Below are 22,971 nucleotides of genomic sequence, written 5' to 3'. Positions count from 1 at the left end.
AACAATGTTAAGACCCTACTGCTGAAGACAACGCCTATTAATGTAATCAAACACAGAGAGGCCCAGCTGTGCCTAACTAGAAGCTTCACCTCTGCTAATGTTCGTAGTGCTGGAAGGTACTCTGTATACTGTGGGAGTAGAAGAGTAACCATCCATAGACGCTGCATATAATCCATATGGCCTTTAACATGACAGTGCTTACACCATGTACTGTACAATGTTTTGGAAGCAACCAAAATCTCTTTGAATGGATTTAAGGCTTACTCCATGAGATGAATTGTCATTGCTAAAGTGGTCAAGAACCTGAAACTAGATAGGCCATGACACTAAGAGAAACCTAATACTGTGATTTTGCCAAAGGAATATATTAGTAAAATATCTCCTAATGCAATACAGTTAGATCCATAGATCCTTGTTCAACCCTCATCAGAAAAGCTTCTTTTTTCCATAGCTGTAAATTAATTCAGAGAGCCACAGTTGGACAGTGTGCAGAGAGAGACTTTGGAATAACCAGTTCTAAATGAAATGTCTTCATTATACCTGTCCTCTCAAGGTCCAGGGATCTATGCAGAAGAAGAAATTGAATGATACTAAGAGCCAAAGGTGATGGATGACTAATGGAACACTGTGTTTCACATACAACAGGACTGATATACATATAAACTCACAGAGACTGGCAAAGCTGCTTTTTTCCTCATTATTTACAGGAAGAGAGCAGGTGTACTAAGGATTTAAATATTATGTGAGAAAGTCCCAGATACAGTGTGTTTCCTTATGTTCCCACTACCCCTTCCTTCTGGGACTGTCAATGAGAATTCAAAACCAACAGGGAAACCAACTAACTGATTCTCCTCCATCATTCAGACTCGTGAGGCTAGAAGAAAAATAAATGCTTGGTTGTGGCAGTCTTTGAACACCTCTTTTTCCATCCATAAAATGAAAACATTGTTAAAACTTGTCTATGGATAACATGGAATCCAGTGGATTCTTGTTTGGTCTGTTTGTGCCTGGTCGCTTTTACTCAGTCTAGAATAAGATGATTAATTATGATTAAAACACTTAATATCCTTCAAGTAAATATATAATTTAAGTCAAACATTTTCCCATGACCTCTTGCAGTGGAGTGAAAATAGTAACCATAGTAAGAGAATATTAGCTAGTGTACTAACTGTCATAAACCGAGTCTAAATAGACTCAGGAGATCTCTTCACATTATATGAGGGATTGATTAAGCTTTTGGCATACGTCTAATTATGTTATAGGTTATTTTTCTTTAATGGTATCTCATGAAAATTGTTATTATGTTAGTAAATTTTTGGTTCTACAAATAATAAACAACATAGCAAAACTTAAAACTTAAACATTAATAATTGACATTATTATTTTGAGAGCAAGCATTCTATTCTTATTTGCATTTTAATATTGGAACATTTTATAGCTGTAGTTTGATGTAATAGATTCTCTCTGATGTTTCCAATTTTAATATTTGTTAAACTGTAACAATCTGAGGTAAGATAGATGTGGCACAACTCTATAAACCTTCATTTGATTTTGCATGAAATATTATTCTGTGTGCTGGTTGTGTACTTTAATAAAGGATCTAGTTGTTTGGAATGATGTCAGACAGTGTCCTATGGGGGAGTTCAGGGTTTGCTCATGAGAAAAGGAAATGTCTTTTGTTTTGAGTATGATTTAAGAAATTTGACCTTGGAGTTTTCCTGTAGAACTATACTAGAACTTTTAAACAATTTGGCCAAGGTTTATCATACTTTCCAAAGTGGTTGTTAAACACTATAGGGACTGAGCCGGTTAATTTGAAAGACAGCAAAGAAGGTGGCTCTGTGTCAAGGTTTGGAGGGAGGAAAGAGATGGGGAAAATAATGTAACTGCAGTATACTCTCAAAAACTGAAAAGAGTACTTAAATAAAAAAGTTCATCTGTGAGGAAAAATGCTTTTAAAAATTGGAAGTTAAAGCAAAGAAGATCTGTTCCATAGAGCAGAAATTTAGTCCGTGTCATTAAACTGATGAATGTGTTGATACTGGAATGCTGTTTCCAGTGTTCAGGAAAAAAATGTATAAACTGTAACATGTTGAGGCAGAAATAGAACACTGTTCTTTCAAAACATATTTGTTTATCATTTGAAGACATGTTAAACTTAAAAATGTATATTTATTTTAAGGTTAAAAGTTCTTGAGCCAGATTGTTCAAACTTAAGTTTTCTTAATCAATTCTACAACTCTGAAGATGAAAAGTGAGTACATTCATTTAGGCTCTTGCTCATCTTAGATACTGTAAGTTGCTTGTGTTTGGAAAGAATGAAGGTAAAAATCAAGGGGAACAGGCCACACTCACCAGGCTTAGTTTTCTAGCTAGAGGAGGGCTTACTGTTCTTGCATTTTTAATTTTCTAGACTAGCTTTATTTATCCTGTGTTTTGATTTATCTTCTGAAGGTCAAGTAACATGGTTTGGCTATGAAAGCCCACGTAGCTTCTGGGACTATATCAGAGTGGCTTGCCGGAAAGTTTCACAAAACTGTATCTGTAGTATTGAAAATATGGAAAATGTCAGCTCCTCCAGAGCTAAGGTAAGACTTGATAATATGAAGTATGTCTAATCTAATTAGAAGCTATTTTATATGAACTGAAAATATTTGAACTCCGTATTGGAAAAAAGTTTTGTTGTTGTTATGTTGTTGTTTTGGGAATTTGCACATTACCCAAGTTGTTGACATCCTTTAGAGGCTCTTTCTTTTATTTTTATTTCACTGTGTGTACTTGTTTTCGATACTGTTTGTTGAATGACCACTGTTGCAGCTTGACTAGCAGAGAGATGGGAGCCTACTCACTACAGTTTCCTTTCAGAAGAGCAAGGTGAACCTCTGACTTCAAGGCCAGCCTGGTCTACAGGGTGACATCCAGGAATCCTGGGTGTCTTCAAAGGCCTTTCTTTGGGGGTCTGTAATCTCCAAAGTGTGTTCCTTTTCTTTTCACTGTGTTAACATTTACATTACTAATGCATAAACAATGGTGACTCACACAAAGGAAGGCAGTGGCATCAAATGGCCCAAGTAGCCACTGAGTACTTTCCTACCAGGTAGTTTGTATTTAAAAGGCAGTTTTACTTAGAATATCTGCTGGAGGCATTTTTTTTTAGATTTATTTTTTTTCCTTTTTTAATTGGATATTTTCTTTATTTACATTTCAAATGCTATCCCAAAGTTCCCTATACCCTCCCCCTGCCCCCCACCGTGCTCCCCTACCCACCCACTCCCACTTCTTGGCCCTGGCTTTTCCCTGTACTGGGGCATATAAAGTTTGCTAGACCAAGGGGCCTCTCTTTCCAATGATGGCCAACTAGGCCATCTTCTGATACATATGCAGCTAGAGTCACAATTTCTCAGGGTACTGATTAGTTCATATTGTTGTTCCACCAATAGGGTTGCAGACAGGGCTCCCAATGTAGGTTCTGGAGGCATCTTTAATCTAGTCAGTTTAATCTTTGACTAAGTATCAACTAGGCAGTAGTGTATGAAAATGTACAATATGACTGGGCAAGATTATGCATGCCTGTACTCTCAGACTAGGGAGGCTGAGGCAAGACTGAGGGTTTGAGGCCAGCTTAGGAGACTTAGTGAGTTCTAGCCAGCCTAGATTTTATAGTAAGTTATATCAGCAAACAACTCTGTAGAATATTGAAATGCTATGGTTCCTTCAATAAAGACACTTGTATAATTGTGTGTATTGTGAGGTGACCTTAGCACTTTTTCTGTACTACTATTTTTATTCAAAGAAAGTTACAAAATGTAATTTGGGAGCTGGAGAGAGGGGGGTGGGGAAGGGAGGAAGGGAGGGAGAGAGAGAGAAAGAGAAAACCCAATCAACCAAGCACCCAACCGACCTTTATTTAAGGGCTCATCACATAAGCGTAAGGACCTGAGTTTGATCCTCAGAATCTACTTAAAGCCAAACATGGCATTATATGCCTGGATGAGGCAAGTAGATGCTTCAGGGTTGACTAGTCAGCCCTGTGAGAAACCTCGTCTCAAAAATCAATGTAAACAGCTCTTGAAGAATAACATGCATCATTATCCTTTGGGTTTCACAGGCACTCACACACAGGTGTACATGAATACACACACACACACACACACACACACACACACACACACTATTTTTTTTTCAGATTTAATTATTTGGCAGATTATTTTCTTGAAAGAAATAACCTTTCTTCCTGAAGAATATACATGATAAAACAACTGATAATATTTGTTGCTAGTGGTCAAGCTTTTAAGCAAAAATTAAACTTTTGGGAAACTTGCATTCACTGCTTTAAGCTTAATAAAAGCTTTTCTGATAGAATCGATATAACCAAGAAATATATTTTTAAACTGTTTTGTAGAATTTAGTACTTAATAGAACTGCCTAACTTAAATTTTCCAAATGTCCAATTCATAGACTTACAAAAAAACAGGCATGAACATATAATTAATTCAAAGTTTAAGATAAGCCTATGAATTTAATGCAATAATATATTAAAAGTTCATTGTTTTAGTTACATATCCACATTGCATCTAACCTTTTAAAATTATCATTTGATGAAGGTGTGTATTTGTGTGTGTGAGTGTGTGTGTGTGTGTGTGTGTGTATGTGTGTATTCGTGTCAGTGTGTGGCACATGCTGCATTCAAATGTAAAAATTTGCACACTTCTGCATGCACATTGGGTATCTTCTTTTATCATTCTTTACCATATCACCTAAACTGGAAGGTTGCTGTTTGGCTAAACTGGCTGGTTGACTAGAGAATTTCTAGAGAAATTTCTGACCTGACTAACTCTACCCCGCCACTCCCTGGATACTAGCATTACAGGCCTGTGCAATCGTGCTGGGTTTTATGTGGCTTAGGATCATGCTTGCTGGACCGGTGCTCTAACCCATTGAGCCATTGAACTTTCCCATTTACTGAGTTAGAATGCTAGGTACAGTAAATATTAATAGATATAATCTACCTAAAAGCTCGCTTAGGGTCTCCCATATTTTTTTTAAATATGTAAGAAAATAAAAATAAAAAACCTTTTTAAAAGGTATGAAATACAGATATAAGGTATGTTAGCCTTAATTTAGAAAGTGTTTTATGTTTTATTGGGCTGTCTATCATAAGTAGAAAAATAAAGATTTACAATTTGAAGATCAAGTCATGACTTAGTTCATTGTTTTAGAATTTCAAAACTGAAACTGCACCTTAGTTGAGTTTGTATCAGCTTTGTTTCCATGCTTTCCTTATGATTTAGGAATGATATCTCAATTTCTTTAGGTTAAAAAGAGTATTTTTAGTTACATTAGTTGTGGTTTTTTTGGTGAAACAAATCTACACAAGCAAAAAATTGTGGCTCATGGTTTTCATCTTCTTCACGTATTTTCGCTGCCTGCTTGGGATTGCAGCCTGATAGCTCTTACTAAAACACTAAAGCCTTCTTTCTACACCGCCCTCATTTTTCATTGTAAATAGATTTGTTTCATATAAACATTATGATTATGGTTTTTGCCACCCTAAGTTCTCCCAGTTCTTCACTTCATGCCCTCCCATCCGGATCCACACCCTTTCTGCCTGCACTTAGAAAACACACAGGCATCTAAGGAATAATAATAATAAAATAAAATAAGATAAAACAAACAGAGCAATTTGGAAGAGGACAAAACAAACATAAGAAAAGGCACAAGAAACACATGGAAATGCAGAGACACACATTCCCTTTTTAAGGGATTTTAAGAAATTCCTTAAACACTAAGAACTGGAAGCCAAAGTATATACACAAGGGACCTGCATTTAGATCCTCAGCTTCTCACTTTGCTATAAAAATATATTTTGGAATCAGTCATTTTCATAAGGAAGATCTATGTAGATAACCAAAACCCTTCAAACACATCAGTTTCCAGAATTGCCTCCAAGTCTCATGATGATATATGAGTTGGAAACTGTGTGGGACTCAATTAGAGCAGCTAAATGCACTTATGTGAGGGAAGAGAGCGCCCCATGACTCTCAGGTTTCATTTGGTAGAGGGACTAACAATGCTGGCATTGCCAAGGCCCTTCCTTTACTTTGTTAAGGTATGTATTCAGTAGTAAATATTAAATATTGATCTTAACAACTTTTGAAATAGAGCATTACTTCTTCACATTCTTCATAGTTTTAAGTTGAAGCCAAAATAAATAGCTTTGAAAATGTAATAAATAGCAAAGGCAGTTAGTTGGCCTTTAACTGGGAATTTTACAAAAACAGGATTTGCCCTATCTGGTGGTAAATGAAAACTCAGAGATGTGAGTCCTGTGAGAGGTTAGGCTCCCCCAGTGTCGGCAATAAGGTTGACAACCAGACCATGAAAATTCCTGTAGCCTCTGCAAGCTAAAAGTGGACTCTCCAATAACCATGAGGACAAAAAAAGGGTGCATCAGTTGCCAACCTACAAGAGCATAACTGGACTGTCTGCTGCTATGAACTTGGGTGTAGATCCTCCCCTAACCCCCACCGGGGCCTGTACTTTGTGTGACGTTAAACAGAAAGGTCCTGTGTTGCCACCCAGACTTCTGCCTAGTAAAGGTGCTGAGTCAGTCATCTTAAGCCTCTAAGTTTGCAATGTCCTGCATAGCATAGGAAACTAATACAACTTTCCACAATAAAATACTTCTCTCCTAGCTGGGGAGGCCCAGAGCTTATTGCCTTCCTTGCTCCATCACAGCAGGATGCTCTGTGCAATGGCCGCACACAGAGAGTAATATTTAGCATAAATAACTCTCTCACCATAGTTGAATGAAAACATTCACAAATTTTCAATATTTATTGTACAGATTAAGTCATTCTTAGAAGCACTTTGTACTTCAAGTGCTTCCTGAATCTGGAAGCTCTTTTTTTTTTTTTTTTTAACTGGATGATGAAATCCCCAAATTCCAGTAAATAAAACAAATTTTAAGGCAGAAATACATAATCATAGTGTAAGCACACCGAATCCTGGATAAGGAAAACAAATTTGTGTTATAGTTTTTAAGTCATTATGAAGGTTTATTGGACAGAGCATTTATCTTGATTCAATGAAATGTGCCTGGTGGAAGGGCTGAAGACCAGGAGATAGCCACCTCTAGTCTCTTCCTATTGACCATTCTTATTTGAGAAATTGTTCAAGAGAAGTCACATGGATGAATGGATCTATAAAGTACAGAATGGTAACAAGTATTTCAAAAACATAAAATGGAAAACTAACTTTCTAGTTTTCAGATATAAAATAGGAGACATGAGTATAACAAGTTTTGTAAACCTCTTTAATAAAGGCTGGAATAATAAGTATATAAACAGCTTGTCCTCATAATGCAGAAGATAACTGAGAAGACAACAAACATGCACTTCAATACAAAATTAGACTTCAGAATGTGCCTTACTTACAGAGAGAGCAGAGAGAGCTTTATGACCACAGGGGCCATCATGCAGCCATGAAATTGGAAAGCATTGGAAGAGACAGAGCATCAGACTATAGGCAGGATGATAGAGCCGTTCCTTCAAATCCCAAGAGAGAGCAACCATGAGCATTCTGGAGGGTGGTGTTCTGATACTTAAAGGGTTTCAGGATGAGCAAGTTTCACACCATATTATCTAGCCTGGCCTGGCCTACATACCAGTGGACATGTACTAGGTGGAACCATAGGCTTTTACCTTGCAGCTACAAAGGAAAAGGGCTGTCAAGCCATAGAACAGCATGATTACTTATCAGCTCCATATGTCAGTGTGAGAAGGATGGATGGAGGGGAGTAAGGGGGCAAGTTATGAATCCTGGGAAAAGAAGAATGCTTAGTCTGTGAGCTAGGATTAAGCAGCAGATAAAACAGCAGACTAATTTTCACTTTATTTTGTAGGAATAAGAGGTTAACGTTCTGGAAAAACTGGGTAGGATGTTCTGTAAACACTCCAGACTTTCATTTGAGGCCAGAAACTTTTCATACTGAGGATAAAGACAGTTCAGAAAGATCAACAAAAATTTTAAAAAGGCCTAAAAGTGTTGGTCTTTTACATGCCTCCAAGGGAAAAAAATGAACTGTGGAGAGAGGAAGCATCCTAGCACTGTTAGTTATTGTTAGCAACATCCGTTACTCAGTCAAGTCAAGCAGATCAAGAAAGAACAGCAAGCTAGGTGTGGTGGCATATGCCTGTAATCGCAACACTCAGGAAGCCGAAGAAAGAGGGTCTCAAGGTCAAGGCCGGTTGGGAGTACGTAGAAAAACTGTCTCAAATCTCATAATCCCCAAAAAGAAAAGAAGCAAGAAAACCTACAAAAGAAACAGAACTATGGATGATCGAATAAACTCTTAAGTAATTACAGTGGGTTAAAATAGGAGCAAAGGTGAGTATTGGGAAACTGGACATTTTAAAAGAGCTAGCTATAAATACAATTCTCATCATATACACATAGCACTTACACAAACGTTAGCTGTTTGCTGAGCCGTAATTGATCTCAGTGACCTCCAAAGGCTCATGTAAGGCAGGTTCTCTAACCATAGTGGAAGTAAGCTGGGCTCAGTAAGGACAGAACAGCAAGACCCTTTCATTTGAAGGACCTCTAAGGACCTCTTAGGTGAAAGAGGAAATCATAACCAAAATTGAAGTATATTTGAAAAATGATAAAAATGTATTATATTAAAAACTTGTTTTAAGGAAAATACACTTATGTAAGCTTTTGTCTATGTTTGAATAACATTAAGTGATAGAAATTAGTTGTAAAAAATGTTCATTTAACAAGTCATCATGTGAGTAGTAACTGTAAAAAGAAAGAATAAAGATCAACACTTCAATTACAGTGAAAGCAAATTTATTCTAGAATTGCCTACTAATGCTGTGGTCATTTTTGATTATTGGTGTAGTTAATATATTTCAGTATATCTCTTCAAAATGTAAAACAGATTATAAAATATCAGGAATGAAGACAGCACCCATATAATCTGTAGACCACAGGTTCTCAATCTGTGGGTTGAGACCCTTATGGGGTGGATATGCCGCCTATCAGGTGTTTACATTATGATTCGTGACTGTAGCTAAATTACAGATATAAAGTAGCAGTGAAATAATTTTATGGTTGGGAGTCACCACAACATGAAGAACTGTATTAAAGTGTTACAGCATTAGGAAAGTTAAAAACCACTGCTGAAGACAATGATAGTCTGTGAAGGTATTATTAGTAACTTCACCCTGATACATTTGCAAAAATGATAGAAGTGGGAAAATTCCTTGAAAAATAATCACCCAATCTGAAACAAATAATTAACATCTGAATATCCTAATAATTAAGTTGAACTATAACTAAAACATACTCCGACATGATGCATTTTCAATTTGGTGGGGATTTGTAGAAAATTTAAAGACTATTTTGTAGTCTGTAAGTGACAGTCTTTTGTCAGATGTATCAAGACATACATCTTTACTTTGTGATATCTTTTTTTCTCTTTTCAATGATGATATTTCATTCTTTGGACAAGAAAGAGGAATTTATAGATCAGTCAGTTTGATGATGAAAGTTTTTTCTTATACTAATGATATTGTTTTGTTTCATCATATAGTAAAGTAGGTATAATATTGTACCCCTAACTCATACAATTCTTATGAGAACTATTTTAATATATACAGAAGTCTTTGAGTAGAGTTTAAGCATAATAATTATGTTCTTAAAACTATTGTCCATGTTCATAATTTTTTTAAGTCTCGACTATTCACTATTGCCAAGTAATAAAGTGTAAATTCCTTAACACTGCTTTAGATTCTCTATATCATAGTAGCCAACAATCTTCCTAAGTCTTGTTTGTTTTTTTAGTCTAGTAAAAGTTCTTTTATTGAAAGAAAATAAATCATTAAAATTAGCACAATTTGTTACCACAACAGAGAGTTCCACAAACATACAAGGGCAGGAAACTTAAGTGCAGCCCAGCTCTGTGTGGATTGGAATTAATAAATCTGGAAGCAGGGCTTTCCCCACATCTCTTATCTAGCCACAGCAGTCTCCTGCGCCTAACTTTCTCTGGGAAGCACCTTGCTTTGCTTCTCTACTGTGACAGTGTAGCCTTTTGATTTTACAAACCACTACTAGTTGCAAACCACTTCAGTTGATGTGTCAAACTAAATTTGTTGGGAGAGGCCTGGATCTGTAAGGCCCCCAGCAGTTGCCTTTTCCTTCCTCTGTTTCAAACAGCCTCACCGCCTGTGGGATCCTCCAGGTTTACTCAAAAGAAACAATGGACTGAGTGCAGGGCAAGCGGAAAGTCAGTGGAGTGGGAAGATTGGCTTGCTACTACATCCCCTTTGTTCTTTTGATTCCTGGCAGCATTGCTGTTCCAGTCTGGTTGTTTTGATCACTGCCTAAAATCATTGTATCTGTGGATATTTTCATGCTTTGTCCAAGCCCGGTAGTTGAGCATAACAAGTATTGATTAGGCACCTTTATTCCCACTGCCAAACCACTGCCATTGGTTTTCTGTGTTATTCAGTTGCATGAAATTTGCTGGTGAATTGGGAAGAACTAGGTAGAAATGAAAGTAAATGTACTTTTGCATTCTTTCTACAGATATTATTCCTTATATTCTTTCAGTCTAAATAGGCTATAAAAAATGGCTGGGGAGGTAGCCTGGTGAAGGAAAGTGCTTTTTTCACAGGCTTGATGACCTGAATTCCAATCTCCAAACACCTACATAAAAATCCTGGTGTGGCCGGGAGTGGTGGCGCATGCCTTTAATCCCAGCACTTGGGAGGCAGAGGCAGGCGGATTTCTGATTTCGAGGCCAGCCTGGTCTACAGAGTGAGTTCCAGGACAGCCAGGGCTACACAGAGAAACCCTGTCTCGAAAACAAACAAACAAACAAACAAAAAACAAAAACAAAAACAATCCTGGTGTGAACGCTCTGGTCTGTAACTCCAAGTCAGAGATATGGGAAATTAGATAAGAAACAAGTAGATCCCAGGTGTTTGCTGTCCAGTCAATCTAGCCAAAATAACTGAACAATCTCCAGGTTAGATAAGAGACCTTGTCTCAAAAAAAGTCACAGGAGGGGGATACAGAGCAATAGAAAGAAAAAGATACCTGGAATTGACTTCTGACCTCCACACATCCACAAGCAAGTGCAAACGCGCATACACACACACACACAAAACCTATGTAGGGAATAATAATAACTATCTAATGTCTACTACTAAAAGCGCATACACACACACACACAATATGTAGGGAATAATAATAACTATCTAATGTCTACTACTAAAAGCGCATACACACACACACAAAACCTATGTAGGGAATAATAATAACTATCTAATGTCTACTACTAAAAGGTGTTGATACTTTCTAGCATTGTCTAATGACTCACAAGTCAGAATTGCTTGTCTGTGATTCTGTGCTGACATCTGAGTTGAGGGTTTTTTGGGAGGGCAGGGGTAAAACCAGAACTGGATCATGCTAAGCAAATGCAGTATCGCAGAGCTACATCCCCAGTCCCTGGCCTCTTGTTTCTGTCTTAAGTCTTTGGTAGCTTGTTTTAAATTTGGGGGAAGGAGCTGCAAATTTAGTAACTCTTGACTTGGGTTTATGATTGGGTTTATGACAGTATAATTTACGGTCAGTATAAAAACGTCCTCTTCGGGTATGAGTAGAATATTTTTTCAAGAAAGTATTGTTGAAGTGAATACTAAAGTTTCTATTTTATAAGGAGATTCATTTTAACTAGCATGTTGCCTTTGGATATTAAAGAAGAATTTTATTTATTTGAATAAAATGAATTTTATTGATTCAAAATACAAAGGACATAGCTGTAATTTGATATGTCATGTATCTTCTGAAAGACAAAAATACATATTTAATATAACCAAAGTTTTCTGCTTATCTTCTTAGATGTTTTTCTTGTTCTTTATTTTGAATTATTTATTCCTTATTGTTATCATGCAGATATTTGACAGTATGTAGAAAATATTTCTTAAGTTTCTTATTTGATCCTTTCTTGTTCCTCTTAGGGTAGAGCCTGGATCAGAGTAGCACTCATGGAAAAACATTTGTCTGAATACATCTCTACAGCTTTGAGAGACTTCAAAACAACCAGGTTTAAAAGTCCTTTCAATTTTCTAATATTTATGATTTGAAAATCAGAATAAAGAGGTAGTCTGAAGTTCTCAACTTTCAGATCATCTGTTTTTTCTACTGCTCAGATAAATCTGCTATCTTCTTAGAAAAGTGTAGTTTGTCCCTGACTACATTTGACTTACTGATTGGTGTAAAGGCATACATGGGACCACCTCAAATATCTTTTCATTGACTCGTTCTGAGTATCAGTCTGTCAGTGATTTGACGTTCATTCCCCCATTCACTTTCCTCTGCAAATTTGAAAGAAGTTCTAAGTATGAAATTCATACATACCTGATCTCTTTCCCGAGTATAGTGCTTCCTTATTTCTTTGCTTGGGAAGACTATAAGCAGTTCGTTTCTTTCATCCATGTATAGAATTAACAATGGATTTGTTGTCTTTCCAATGACCTCTTTGTAGATATTTTTCTAAGGTTACATAGACTTAAGGGGTGACCTATTGTCTGCTTTGTCAAAGTGAAGACTTTATTGCTTTTTAGTTGGTAGTGGAAAGGTTCTTGCTCCACAACAGTTGATTGTATTTAGTTCTTGTCTGGTGACCTATATTTGTTGCTGTTGATGACACTACTCTCCTCTATGTCAAAAGTACTTGTAAATGAAAACATTTAATAATCTTATTATTTTAGACATATACTGTAGAGTGTCACTGGCACAAAATACTACATGAGATAAAATTAAATAGGATCATATAAAATTCAAATTTTGTTGTTTAGTTGTCATAAGACTTTTCAGGTACTTCATTTGTGGCAAGCTGTAGAACTTTCCCATCTCCAAGAGAGGCTGCCCTGTGCTTCTAAGCGACTTTACTTAGTTAACCTCATTCTTAGTTCTGAAAAGGATGGTAAAATGGCAGCTATAGATCAGTTTTGATAACAGAGATTAGGAATAAAGAACTTATGAATCTGGAACCTCAATTTCCATGTCCTGATGGATTTAACACTCTAGATTTTAATAAATCCTTGACATGGGTTATGACATTCTTTTAGCCAGCTAGCTGGTACAGATATCTACTGAGAATTTTTCAACTCTGTAGATAATAAATAAAACAGTAAACTTTTTTGTTGTTGTTTTTTGTGAAGTTCTTTTTTTTTTTTTTTTTTTTTTTTTGAGACAGGGTTTCTCTGTGTAGCCCTGGCTATCCTGGAACTCACTTTGTAGCTCAGGCTGGACTCGAACTCAGAAATCCACCTGCTTCTGCCTCCCAAGTGCTGGGATTAAAGGCGTGTGCCACCACGCCTGGCAACAGTAAACTTTTAATTTGACAGATACAAAAAAATATTATGATAATAAATTTGATCCGGAAAAGACTTTTAGCTACAAAAGTGTTTTAATAAGATAAATATAGTATGTAATTATTGAGATTTTTAGCAACTTGATACTCTTAGGAAATACCTAAAGATGGGTAGTGAGATGATAAACTCATAGACCTTTAAAATGAACCTGACAAAATGAAATTTTATCACCACAGAGAGACAAACTTAATTATAAGAAGAAATATTGAGGGCACAAAGGCTTTGTAAATAAAACTACAGCACATATCAGAATCTAGTATGCCAAACCAAAAAAATCTAAATTAAAACTAAGCTTATATAATAATTCTCTTTTATATAATTATCTCTTATTTAATTATAATATATTTTATCTTTTCTACAGAAATGTCTCTCGTTATTAGTCCTGTGTCTTAGTTGACTCAATGGGGTGTGATAGACATAATTTTTGAATAGATTTTCTTGGAACAATAGTTTAAAAATTAAAGGGAGACATTTTAGCTTTGTCTCACATCTAGCTGTACCCTGATGAGAAAGGAAATGATTCAGTTCTAAACACAAAAGTTTCCAAAATAAAAGGCTTGTAATATACATAAACATATGATATCCATACACAAACGTGGCTTCGTGCATATTATATGCATACATGGATATAGTATACATAAACATGGCTGCCCTAACGAAGGTGCTTGAATGTGAATGCAGTGGCTTCATGATTCACATGAAGGAAAGTAAGCACAAAGATATTTCAGAATTTTCTTCTTAGATTGTGACTAACAAATGTGGAAACTCAGAACGTTTTTAACTACTTAATTTTGTTATTTTTACTTAAATAAATTCAAATAACTCTTTCATTATAAGTAATTTGAATGTAAACCTCTGGCTAAACAAACACATTTGGAAGAGTAAATTTGTAAAGTATAAGAATAGTCCTGGAGAGAATAGATGCACATTACCTTTTATCTGAATGCTTCCAGGCATAAGCGCTTAAAGAAGGAGAATTTAATCCTGTCAGAATCTTGAGAGTACCTGAATCAAGTGGATTTCTTCTTGTTCTGTCTGACTCCGCGGACAAAGAGAAATGATAGTCTTTAAAATAGTGACAGCATGTTTACCCCAGCTCAAGGGGAGGAGCTAAGGCAGGCAACTTTGAAGCAGTAATCTGTGAATATCCAAGGATGGAGGAAGGGTGGAGGAAGGGTGGGGAACTGAAGTACAAATTCTTGGAGTACATAACTGCCTTCAAAGTATTAAAGAGTTTCATGTGAACTTTGTGCTGAAGTGAAAAGTGTCTTGAGGAACAACTGAAAAAAAAAAGAATAAAACCTAGGAATGTTTTGTGATTAAGGAATTTGGGTGTTAACTGGAGACAGCAGAACTCTGAAGTGATAGAGTACAAGCTCAGATTTTGTTTTAAGGTGCAAAATTACTTTGATAGCATTCTGAGGAAAATCTTAAATGAAAAGTGAATTTAAAACTGAGTTGGTTTGTTCAAAGTTTAATTTCTGTCCATCCACAGACTAAGGATTAATTAGAAACATTAAGCCAAATTTTATACATGTGACATTTGAAACAATATTGAAAATATTTTGGTGATAAATATATTCATTCAAATATATTCACATTTGGTGATAAATATTTAAGAAATAAATATTGGCAATAATAGATTTGGAAATTAGGAAGATAAAATTTAGCTTTATGAAAAGCTAAATTTAGCTGCTTCAGTATTTAATTTAAAATGATAAATTATGTCATAAAGACATGTCAGTTTTTACAGTATTTTCATATAACTAAAGGAAGGAATAAATTATAAAATAACTTTTAAATTCCTGAGCTATCACTTAAGATGTAGCTCCCAATTTTAGAAAAGTAGCTAGAATCTAAATCTTGCTAAATCTTTTAAGAACCAAGAGTTTTTAAATCTATAAATATGGTAAATGCTTACATTAAAATTATCCTTTGATATCTATTAATTTGCTTTCTAAGACTTCTGTTACTCATTGACTGGGAAATTCCAGGAGTAACTCATACATTTTATACAACTGTTTTTACACGCGGTTGCTAATACCTGCTTTAATCAGTTGTTACTGTTAATCTCTCCATGTGGCTTATTTATGTTAATCTTTATCATAGCATGAATGTATAGGGGAAGCATAGAATAGCATGGCAGCTGCTCCTGAGGTTATGATAGCCTTATGTCTGGAGAATCTCAGAGCATGTTGAAAACATTTTAAGTCAAAACCACATTTAGTACACAAACTGCAGGCATCAGAACTTAGCCTACTGCAATTTAATAGTCTCAAAACTTAGGAAAGCCCATGGTTGGGCAAGTACAACAGCAAGTCTGTTTTTATATATAGTAACCATGTGATGACAGACTGGCTAACTGTAGTGACAGCTCACTGCCATTGCCCTGCTCCTACCCTGAGGAAGATGAAAATGCAACTATGAAGCACAATTGCTGTTGAAGAACTACTGTTTTCTCAGTACCTTTAGGTCAAAAATTGGAAGCTGTACTTGTATATTGACTGCAAGTATAGATCTTACAGTTCCAGACATTCAGTGGGTTTGTTGGGATGTTCTTCATAGATGAGGTAAGCTTCTGTATTATGATGAAAAAAATTAATAAAACTCGCTTTTGAATTGTCCTACTTCATGACTTAACAAAAACTCCAAGTAGATCTGATTTAAATACAAAATTATTGAAAGAAAACATAAGTTTAGCTCTTTGGTATTTCCTTGACATGATATCCTATGTACAATAATCAAAAGAAAAATAGATAAATTGGACATCAATATTTATAACTTGATCCTTCAGTAGACACCATTGAGAAAGTAAACAAGAACACAGACTAGGAAACAATTTTAAAATCACATATCTTATAAAGAACATGGGGCTGGTGAGATGGCTCAGTAGGTAAGAGTACCCGACTGCTCTTCCAAAGGTCCGGAGTTCAAATCCCAGCAAACACATGGTGGCTCACAACCATCCGTAACGAGATCTGACACCCTCTTCTGGTGTGTCTGAAGACAGCTACAGTGTACTTACATATAATAAATAAATCTTTTTTAAAAAAAAAAAAGAACATGTATCTAGAATATATATAGAGAGAACTTTTACCATTAGTTAGTAAAAATGAGCAAACTTTTCTCTGGCAGAGTTATATTGTTCATAAGTAGCAAAGTAAAGCCTTGATGGTTAATTTTCATTGTTATCTTGGCAGAACTTGGATCTTTGAGTATATCTTTAAGATGGGGTTTCTAGACAAATTTGACCATGGAGACCCATCATGAATATAGGTGACATCATGCCATCTGTGGTGTCCCAAGCTGAATAAAAAGAGGAGAAATCCAGTTGAGTAGTCCCCCTACTATGATTCTGGGTCTGCTAAAACATGAGGACAGCCTTAGGTTTCCACTGTACTGGACTCTACCATGCCTTTCCCTCCATGATGGGTGACACCCTCAAATGTGAGTCAAATTAAGAACCTTCTCTCTTAAATTCAGTTGTAGCACTAAGAAAGTAATTAATGAAAAGCTCAGAGTCATTAGCTACTGAGAAATGCAAATCAGAAATATTATAAAATACTCTTTCATATGAAGTAGATGTGTATATACAAAAGATTACATAAAAGCAAATGTTGATGAAAACTTGGAAATTTTGGATCCCCAATGCATTGCTTGTTTGAAAAGTAAAATATAGCCATTTTGAAAACAGTCTGCAGTTGCTGAAAAAGTTTTAATGCAAAATTATCATAAGACCTATAATATGACACCTAGGGGTAGAGTGTGTAGATATTTGTTATACTTATATATTGATGCATGTATATAAAATTGATACCATCATTGTAAAATGTCCATCTATTTATAGCAGCATTATTCGTAATAACCCAAAAAGAAAACAACCTAAATCCTTATCGCCTAAAGATCATTGAAATGTCCAGGGTGGCTAAAGAAGTACAAAGAAATAGGAATAAAGTTAGTGATCTAGATAGACGGGGACTGGGAGCACCCTGGGCAGAGGAGCTGGAAGGAAATGATAGGTAACTGATGACAGACGCTGTGCTGGCTATCATGGTATTCATAACAGCAGCTGTCCCCACCAAGGGCATACACCTGATGACCTACCTTGAAAGTACCTTGAAAGAAAAATCTTGCAATTTTTTCCATAAAATATGTAAATGAGTACTTATTGGCGTAGGCAGCATGTTTCAGTTACGTTTCTTAAAACCTTCCCTGATTTTACTGCTGTCTGGCTGGGGGCCCTGCAATGAGTTGTTTAACTTCTCTGGAGGATGATGATATGTACTAGCTGTAGTAGCAAAATTAAAGAAAAGAACTTCAATAAAATAGTTATAATTATGCCCTACGCTCAATACATATTGTTTACTGTTTTTGTAAATGTTTCGCAGCTTACAAAACCTGTGGTTAGACTCATGTAGATCAAGTGTTCAGATTAAGCACAAGTATACCAGTTTTTAATGATTCCAAAATTAAGATCTCATCTTTCTCTTCCTCAAGAAACTATTTACCTTCTTTGTAGTATTTACCACCATCCATAATTATCTTTCTCCTTTGTTTTTTGCCTATCAACTTACTGAGATGTTATGCTGCACAGAGCAGGAACTGTCTACTTCTCTCCTTCCTTCCTTCCTTCCTTCCTTCCTTCCTTCCTTCCTTCCTTCCTTCCTTCCTTCCTTTCTTTCTTTCTTTCTTTCTCCTTTTTCTTCTTTTTCTTTCTTTCTTTTTTGCTGTTATAAATGCAGTAAGCAGCATAGTTTTGTCACATAGAAGGAAGGATTTGTTATATAGTCATTGGTACAATAACCAATGATTCTCACATTCTTAAGATCTTTGAAGATTTGTGCTATATCCGTTTCACATGCATTTTAACTTTAACCATAATGTAATGCTTATGTATGCTATTTTGTCTACCACATGGGAGGACTTTTTCTCATGTGTTCCTTATAATTTCTATGTACAGATTAAACTGGAAACGGGAAAGAAAAGTGTCCGTAACAAAATTTCTTCAACTTATAAGCTTCCTCATATTTTAACAATGTGCTTTCAGAGTAAAACTTTTGATCTTTACAAAAGGGTGATTTGAAGCATGATACTGTACTGGGGTATTTCGGTCCCATCCACAGGTTATTTGTTGTTTACCAACCTGAAAGGCCGTAAAAGAGGCTTTCAGAGTGAACAATCGGATGGCATTTTGAGAGAGCTAATTTATATGTAATCAACAAAAACACTGCTAGTCATTAGCACATTTTTAGCCGAAAGAAACAATTGGTAGGAATGCACCTAATAAAAATAAGATCACAATAATATGAAAAATTGTTTTCATGGAAAGTATTGAGCAGTACCCAATGATATACTCTTTTATTTGTGTGGAATTTTATGTATTTTTACCTCAGTACTTTAAATATTTTTCTTCTTGGAATTCAGTGTACCATTTTTGTTAGTGTTCTCAAAAAACATTTTCTTTAAAACAAAAAATCCTGTTAACAGAGGAGTGTTTTGTTTTTATTGCATGCTTGCTTTATGCTCTGCTTTGCCACTGAGCAGCTTCAGCACGCTTTCCTATTCCAGTCCTTCTGTGAGACAGTATTGAATAGCTGGAACTTTATGATCTCTTGATTTCCTTCTACCCCTTTAATGTGTAAATGACTAATGTCTGCAACTAAGTGGTAAAGGTAAGATTTCTTTCGATTAGTTGAATTCATTGTGTCAGACTTAGACGTACATTTTCTGAAATTTTCCTCACAGAGGAACAGTAATTGAAAGTTGAAATGATGACAGGCAAGCCTCTTAAGGAGTCTTCCTCTTGAATTTGTCCTCTAGACTCATTGTTGAATTATAGTGTGAGGCTAGTGCAGTGCTACAGGTGGATTAGGGTTTAACTGGAATAAATTATTTAACATCTAGCAAATATTTCACTTATTGTCTTTAAAAATTCATTAGCTTAAAAAGTTGACTCATTTCTTAGTTAGTAGAACTAATTTCTACCATCTGATTAAAATAAATCCTTAGACTCAGATAAATAAATAGTTCTCTAAAATCAGTTAATGTTTTTTGTGTTGCTTTGTTTCGATATTCTTCAGCAGCCCTTAATATAGCATTGACACTAGGGAAAATGTAGATTATTGTTGTTTGACTCTTAAACTGTAATTTCAAACTATGGTGGGCTCAAGATGGGTATTTTGAAATGGATGGAGAAATGGTTCAGAGGTTAAGAGCACTGGATGCTGTTCCAGGGGTTCTGGGCTCAATACCAAGCACCTTCAAGGTGGCTCACACCCATGTGTAACTCTAGTTCCAGGGGACCTGATGCTTTCTTCTGACCTCCAAGGATCTAAGGCATGTGAGTGGTCCACATACATACATCTAAACAGAACACTCATACACATAACATTTTAAAAAGCAAATCTTAGAAACAATATCTCCTATAAGAAAATAAAGGACAGTTAGGTGATTCTCAAAATCAGAGTTAGAATTCTTTTCTGAGTAGTTTAATTGTTATTATAATTCTTATAGTATAATTATTATTTATTAATGTTCTATAGAATTTAATTATCTGGAACCACTGAAAAAAAGGTGGTAGAGAGTAAGGGCCAGTAGTAAAGGGTAGTAGGAGACAAAGGAGATAGTTAGGTACCAGTGGTAGCCAAGTGTAACCTGCAACCCAGCTTTCAGAAGCATGCATGAGTGCTGGGCATTCATTGGCCTGCTTTGATAGCTGTAAGAGAAATCAAGCAAAATACTTTTTACATTGCAATGACTAAAATAAAAAGAGATGGATGAAGCAGAAGGTATGTGGACACCACATATGTGGACACTAGTCTGTACAGACTTGTCAGGACAGTATGCAGAAGGGGGAAGGAGGGGCTGCTCAGGAAAGGCCATAACCTGATGGCAAGGCTCTAATTGCTGAAGATAGCAACTTACTTATGTTATTGAATGTGGAGAACTTGAGCTGGTGCTCAACTAGAAGCTACTACTGATAAATATGTATGATGTTGGAAGGTACTTTACATACTACTAGAGGAGAACAGTAATAAATTTCACCCAGTTTCAAACCCTGTGACCTGTAACAGAGATCTTCCTGCAAAATATACTGGTACAGTGGTAGTACAAATGTTATAGAAGTAACCAGCCACTTTTATAGTGAATTTATTTTATGGTTATTAAACCATAAAAACATTTGGCTTCTTTGGGCCCCATCATTTGTAAGGCATCTACATTGTTCCCTTGATATATCTCACAAACTATTAGGACTTTTTATTTGTAGCTAGTACATACCAAATGAGATACACAATATGTTATATAACTACAGTTTGCTAAAACATTTGATCTTTTAGGAATTGATTTCCAGATTTTAGTATTTTTTTTCTTTCAACTATGAGAAAAGAACCATTAGAAGTATAGTTCTTCTACAAGTCTATAATATACTCTGATTAAAAAAAAAACTATACTGGAGTGGGAACAAAATCCATGTTTTTTCATCTAAATGTCTCTTTTCTGTAACACTTATGGAATTTATAGAAAAATCACTAATTTTACTAATCTTTGTCAGACTACAAGTTTTACTTGTTCTCCTTTTATGGAAATCACTACAAGCAATTTTCAGAAGGTGCAAGATAGGCCTATGACTTATCTAATCTCCTGTTCTTGGCAAGTTTAACAGTGTCATATCTGGGTTCCATCTCACCAAGGTGGGCATGGGAGAGAAGAGTAGAGAGGGAAATATGAGCTGGACTAAGTTAGTACTAATGGTATTTTTCACATTTGTTCCAGGCTAACCCTCCTAGTATGTTTGTACTGTACACATGTCAGAGAGTAAACTAGTTGGCTCTCATTTCCTCTTCATACTTTTTACTAGTCAAAACTTCCTTGTGAACTATAACATGGCTAACTTTTCTTTAAATATGTTTGTTTTACAAGAGGCTGAGTGATCTAGTAGAAATAATTTAGAGAACTGGGTTGCCTACTTGAGCAGCTCATGAATGTGAAATTCAGCAAATGGTATTAACCTGAATAGCTGGTAAATTCCTGATTAGTTCGAAAAGAAACTTTAAATGAGCATTAACCAGAACAGAATGCTCTAGTCAATAGCAGAGGCAACTTTTGTTCACATGTTGTTAGAGAATGGTTAGTTTCTTTTTTCATATACGGGCGTCTTGATAACCATCTGCTTGAGTATCATAGTATTAACATGAGCATAAACTATAAAAGACCATTTGTTCTAAGTTGTAAATTTGGTCAGTAACTCTTAGAATTGCAGGAAGACAAAAATTCTTCTTTCTGTATGTATATAACAAACTAATGTCTACACCGTTTTGAAAACAGACCCTTAACATGGAGCCTGAATTTGCTGACTCTTGCTTGACATTTATATTACCCTTTATTAAGGAAATTTTTGGACATCCGAGGTCCATTGAGATCATTAATTTAGATATTTTTTCAAGAGAGTATTTTAAAAAATAAGGAGTAATGACTTTATTTAGGATAATGAGTTTGGATGTTTTGGGTTATTTTTATTTTGGGGTGTAAATATTTTTGAAACTACAGTACTCACTTTTTATGAGTCCAGTGAAATTATGCTTTTCATATGGCTATGATTTCTATAGGTCAAATCTCGGTTTGTTTTTCATACTCATGTATTCACTCGTTGCATTTCTCAGGAGGTTTTATGAAGATGGAGCCATTGTCTTGGGTGAAGAAGCAAATATGCTTGCTGGCATGCTGCTTGGACTCAATGCTATTGACTTCAGGTACTCACTATCAAGTAAATGATTACACCTCATAGTTCCTACGCCTGAGTTTTCCCTTTCTAAGTATAGTATAGTTGGACTTTAATATTTGATTTCTATTGCTTTCAAACTTAATGGGCTTGCTCTCTAAAGTTGACTGAAAGGAAAGGGTAGGCTGTATTCATCCAGCAGCAGGACTCTGCTGGCAGGAAAGGGAATTTCTGGATCTTACTCTTAGTATTTTCAATGACTGCTTTAAAAATGTAAAGAAATAGATTTCAAGCAAACTTAAAGTAAGCAAAATTCTCCTTTTCCCATGTCTAGATGAACTCTGGGAGGATATTTTAGGTACACTTCTTGAATTATTCGTATTAATTTAAAATATAACATTGTCAATTTTCCTTTTATTCTCAACAAGATAGGTCAGTGTCAGACCTATAATAAGTGCTAAAATGTTTAAAGAGTCTGAAGACATAATTTTTTATTCAATTCATCTCAAATTATATGTTATATTAAAAGTAAAAAGTTGTAAGAGAACTCAAAAACAAAAATGAAGGAAGAGTTTTTTATAAGTAGAATCATTTGAAAAATCCAACAATAGTAACAAAACAAGACCAATATGACTTTCAGGTTTTGGCTTTAATAATTATTTGACTTTAGATTCTATAATTTTAAAAAAGGTTACCTTTTTTTAGTAACTCACATTCTCTTCAAAATATTTGTCATTTTGAGGCCCATTGGTCTTGCAAACTTTATATGCCTCAGTACAGGGGAACGCCAGGGCCAAGAAG

The 22,971-nt window shown here is 35.4% G+C and overlaps 2 protein-coding genes across 5 annotated transcripts in view; one reads left to right on the top strand and one right to left on the bottom strand.

Annotated features, from left to right (window-relative positions):
• Abcb1a (ATP-binding cassette, sub-family B (MDR/TAP), member 1A) overlaps positions 1-14,522 on the bottom strand; it is a 181,485-nt gene extending 166,963 nt beyond the window's left edge. The window contains exon 1 of the mRNA NM_011076.3: positions 14,384-14,522. The gene's annotated coding sequence lies outside the window, so the exon portion shown is untranslated. The remainder of the gene's footprint in view (positions 1-14,383) is intronic.
• Positions 1-22,971, top strand: part of Rundc3b (RUN domain containing 3B) — a 132,749-nt gene that overhangs the window by 41,472 nt on the left and 68,306 nt on the right. For all 4 annotated transcript variants that reach the window (XM_006503578.3, NM_001359961.1, NM_198620.1 and 1 more), the window contains exons 3-5: positions 2,455-2,588; positions 12,033-12,118; positions 22,112-22,201. In XM_006503578.3, coding sequence (XP_006503641.1) covers positions 2,455-2,588; positions 12,033-12,118; positions 22,112-22,201 — 310 coding nt within the window. The remainder of the gene's footprint in view (positions 1-2,454; positions 2,589-12,032; positions 12,119-22,111; positions 22,202-22,971) is intronic.

The sequence above is a fragment of the Mus musculus genome, chromosome 5 (genome assembly GCF_000001635.26).
Source record: "Mus musculus strain C57BL/6J chromosome 5, GRCm38.p6 C57BL/6J".
In the NCBI taxonomy this organism is placed as follows: domain Eukaryota; kingdom Metazoa; phylum Chordata; class Mammalia; order Rodentia; family Muridae; genus Mus; species Mus musculus.
This window is presented reverse-complemented; position numbering and strand designations above follow the sequence as displayed.